This window comes from Benincasa hispida, chromosome 4, assembly GCF_009727055.1.
Source record: "Benincasa hispida cultivar B227 chromosome 4, ASM972705v1, whole genome shotgun sequence".
Taxonomy (NCBI): Eukaryota; Viridiplantae; Streptophyta; class Magnoliopsida; order Cucurbitales; family Cucurbitaceae; genus Benincasa; species Benincasa hispida.
Genome location: NC_052352.1, coordinates 32,552,351 through 32,556,562, shown reverse-complemented (window position 1 = coordinate 32,556,562; position 4,212 = coordinate 32,552,351). Strand labels below are relative to the sequence as shown.

Below are 4,212 nucleotides of genomic sequence, written 5' to 3'. Positions count from 1 at the left end.
TATCTTTGAGCCATTAACGCATGCGGTGATTGATTTCTTGAAAAACAAAAATTAAAATACTCTATTCTACCAGCGCAATGGTGTTAGTGGGTGTATCGACGATATTTTATAATTCTCACATTTCTTAGCCAATTTTTATACTATCGACACAACTTTTCTTTCTTCTTTCCGCAATATCTAAATAAAATAGTATAAATAACTTGTATTTCTACAAGTTATTAGCGGCGCACCTCCTCATCTTGTAATTTTCTTCTTCGACTACCTTCTCCAATGATTTGCTGTGTCTGCAACATCTTCACTTATTTTTCTTCCTCCTTTCTTCTTCTCCTCTCCTTTTCTTCTAATGCACTTTGCAAAATTGGCAGGTCAATTGCTGACCCTTGTGGCGCATTCTCCTTGCGATGCCGCCTAAGGGGGGGTGATGTCTAAATCTTCTCCATCATCAGTCGCAACAGTTCTTATTTGCGTTGTTTCCTCTTCAGGTTGCGTTGATTCTTTTTGTTGCGCTGACTGCCCCTTATCCACCCTTGCGGAGGTGGATTCTCCGTCGATTTCTGGGTTATTAGCCCTCTTTCTCTTCTCGTCCTTCTTCTTCAGGCATGTCTCTTCCTGCCTGCGTTTCCTCTTCTCACTCGTTCTTCTTTCTTTCTTCTTGATTGGATGGGCTTCCTCATCTTCTTCAGCCCTCTTTTCCTTGATCTTCTTCTTCTTCTTCTCCCCAGCCATTTCAGGCTGCTTCTCCGCCATTGCTTCCTCCAAAGCAACCCTGATGGGTCCTTCATAGGATTCTGTTTGAACAGTTTCCTTAGGATCCGAAACAGCCAGGGCGTTCCTTCTTGAAGCTTCCTTCATCTTCTCCTCTGAAGATAGTGGCTGATTAACAACCTCCGCTTCGGCAGCCCTCCTTCCTTCTCCATGTTACTCAAAATACTCCCGAACACTTTTCTGTCATCTCTTCTTTTTCTCTCGCTTTCAGAAGACAGTGTTGGGAGTGGGGCACTCTCCGTGCTCTGCCCCTCTCTAATCCGGAGTGGTCCGGCTGCTACAGGCTTTCGTCGAGGTTTTCCGGTGACTCGAGGGATGGGCTTTGGTTGGGCGGCGAGACGGCGGCTTGCTGCGAGGAATGTCGCCTCTCTTGTAGTGATTTGGGCTTGTGAGGGTAATGAGGGTGAAGAGGATGGATGGGAAGACTGATCTGCCATGGATGTACTGAGTAAACAAATTGGGAAAGTTCTTAGGGGTTTAGAAAGGAAGTTTGAAGTTTGGTTATGCAAAGGCTCTGCTAGGGTTTCTGTTTGCAAAAGACTCAAATAGGCTCTCTTAGACGAAGGAAGTGGGAATTTATAGGTTGGGCCTTAATGGGCCCAACGCAAATTCTGTGGTGGCAGGCCTCGAGGTACCGAAAAAGCCTGCCGCCGCGCTCCTCACATTTATGAATCAGCAGAGAAGTACGTCCTTTCATCTGTAAAATCATCATTCCCTTGGAAGCCTAAACGATTGGACTACTCTATTTGCAAAAAGAATTTTATCTTTTGTGTTTTATTCGGACGGGCGCAAGGTTAAAAATCAACGCAATGGTTCCATCAACGCAAATGCATCTTTGCAGAGGATGGGCAACAACGCATGTATCAACGCAACACACCCCTCAACTCAACGCATTTCTAGAGGACGGGCACACTATATTTCTACTAGCGCAACACTACCTCAACATAGTGCAGTTTCGCTAAGGATGGGTGAAAAATACAAACAAGCACAACACACCCCTCAATGCAATGCATTTGGGTAGGATGAACGCAAAGTGTTTCTTGTTAGCACAAGATGCACCCATCATTGCAATGCATATTGGATGTTGATTAGTATTTTTATTATTATTATTTTTTTTTCATCAACGCAAGTCACTAGGACTTTGCGGTAATAATTTCTTTTAAACAATCATTCACCACAATTAAGGATAACACAATTAATACAGAAAAGTAAGGAAATTAGGTAGAGCATGGAAATTGACGCAAGTAAATTAAATGAAAAGTAATTTCATAAAGCAATAAAAACAAGTTTAAAGAAGCAATAAATAACAAAATTCATAAAGCATTAAAGAAGGTAATTACGAAAGCAATTAAACATAGAATTTAGAGATATGGACTAGAAGACATTTTTCCCATGATGAACGCAATCCACACCTCTGCAGGCGGTCAAGCTTGCTTGCACAATGTTGTCAAGGACATTGCTCCTTCCCGTGAGATCCTGAGGCTTTGGAATTACTTGGCAGCGTTCCAGTTGTTCTATTGCGTAGTTCGGCTACCAGTTGCCCAACTTGGATCTCCAAGTTTCTAATTGAAGACGCTTGTGATTGCATTACAACATCGTTTTTCTCAATATATTGCTTGAGCAGGGACTCCAATGAATTTCCAGAGGTGTTTGAGGAGGATGGTTGGTTTTGCAGTTGTCTCTGATGACCCTGATTCTGGTTTTAATGAAAAGGTGGAGGGTTTCCTCGATTCCCGGAGTTGCTGTTCTGATGGTTACTTGGCCCCCCTTGGTTGTGATTTCCTCCCCAACCGAAGTTAGGGTGATTCCTCCAACTGGGATTGTAAGTATTATTGTAGGGATTATTCTGGATAGCGCACACTTGTTGCGGGTTTGATGGGCACATTTATACCGCATGGCCCCCTCCACATTGGACGCAACTTATTGCGGCCACTTGTGCTGGTGCATTGCGTTGCACTGATCCTTGGGAGAGGGCACCTTGATTAAATGCCATCGATTGTAGAAGAGAGGTCACCGCGGCCATCTGTGCGGCCAAAGTTGTCATTGTATCCGTAAGTACAATGGCATTATCGTTTCTTCTTCTCTTGAAGCCTCTTCCTCCGTACCCATCATCCACCCAATCATCCATATTCCGCGAGATGCGGTCAAGGATGACCTTGGCTTCTTTGTAAGTTTTATCCATAAATCCTCTTGCTGCGGAGGCATAAAAAACGACTTGCGTTGATCTGTTCAGGCCGTTGTAGAACGTTTCCATCAGAATGCAATTGGGTATCCTGATATGTGGACAATTCTTCACCAATCTTCTGAATCGCACCCAGGCGGTGCTTAGGGTCTCGTTATCCATCTACTCGAAGTTCAGCACATCCTTTCATCTTCTTGCATTGACTGATGGAGGGAAGAACTTCTTCATAAACCATTCCACCAACTGATCCCAGGACGTTATTTCATTTGGCTCCAATGAATGAGCCCACCTCTTAGCCTCATCCATCAAGGTGTATGGGAAGATGGAAAGTCTGATACCTTTTGGGGTTACGCCAGGAATGGAGAAGGTACTGTACATCTCGACAAAACTAGTCAGATGGGCATGAGGGTCCTCACCTTGTAGACCTTCAAACTACCCTGTGTTTTGTATCATTTGGAGCATGACCGACTTTATCTCGAAACGTGCATTCTCCTCAACTATTCGACGTGAAATTCTAGGCGAGAAGTCATAGAGATTGGGTGCTGCATAGTTCCTCATTGGGATATTGCGGTCAGCAGCAAGAAAAACGGGATCTTGTGCTGGCCAGTTTACCCCTTGTTTTCCTTCGGGTACCTTGTTGTTATTGTTGTTTGCCATATTGACTCTTCTACGCCTTGCTTTGTTCTGGTGTGCCCTTGCGTGAAAAGTACGCTCGATCTCTAGGTTAGCTTTGAATTCTGGATCAGTTCCAGTACTCATAAACCGTCAGCCTGTTCTTCGCGTTAAACAGACAGTACAAAGAGACCTGTCCTGCAAAATACTAAAAAAATACTCAACACTAACCATTACCAATCCCCGACAACGGTGGCATAAACTTGTTGACTTAAAGATGGAATGTTATGCTGTGTTATCATGCACACTACTTCTAAATATATGCGTTATTAATGCTAATGCTTGTAGTATGCAATGGAGTAATGTGTGTCACAAGTTTCCTTACACGGAAACCAAGTATAATTCCAACGCAAGTTTCTCAGAGTAATCCGAAGTCGAACACATGGATTTTTTTCGTTAATGTGTTACTGATGCGGTATATGCGACCAGTTTTTACAATTAATAAAGAATGGTTGTTTATACAGTAATGTAAATTGCGATGAAATAAAATTGCATTGATAAAATAAAATCTAAACTAATATGATACAAGATAAAAGATACATGATACACGATACTGAGTTTGAGAACTGACTATGAAGTTGTATGAAGATTCG

General features: G+C 42.9%; 1 protein-coding gene across 1 annotated transcript; it reads right to left on the bottom strand.

Moving 5' to 3' along the window:
- Nucleotides 1-408: 408 nt before the first annotated feature.
- LOC120076166 (protein PXR1-like) lies at nucleotides 409-852 on the bottom strand. Its single transcript, XM_039029934.1, has one exon. The coding sequence runs from the start codon at nucleotides 850-852 to the stop codon at nucleotides 409-411; it is 444 nt and encodes a 147-aa protein (XP_038885862.1).
- Between the last annotated feature and the right edge of the window lie 3,360 nt (nucleotides 853-4,212).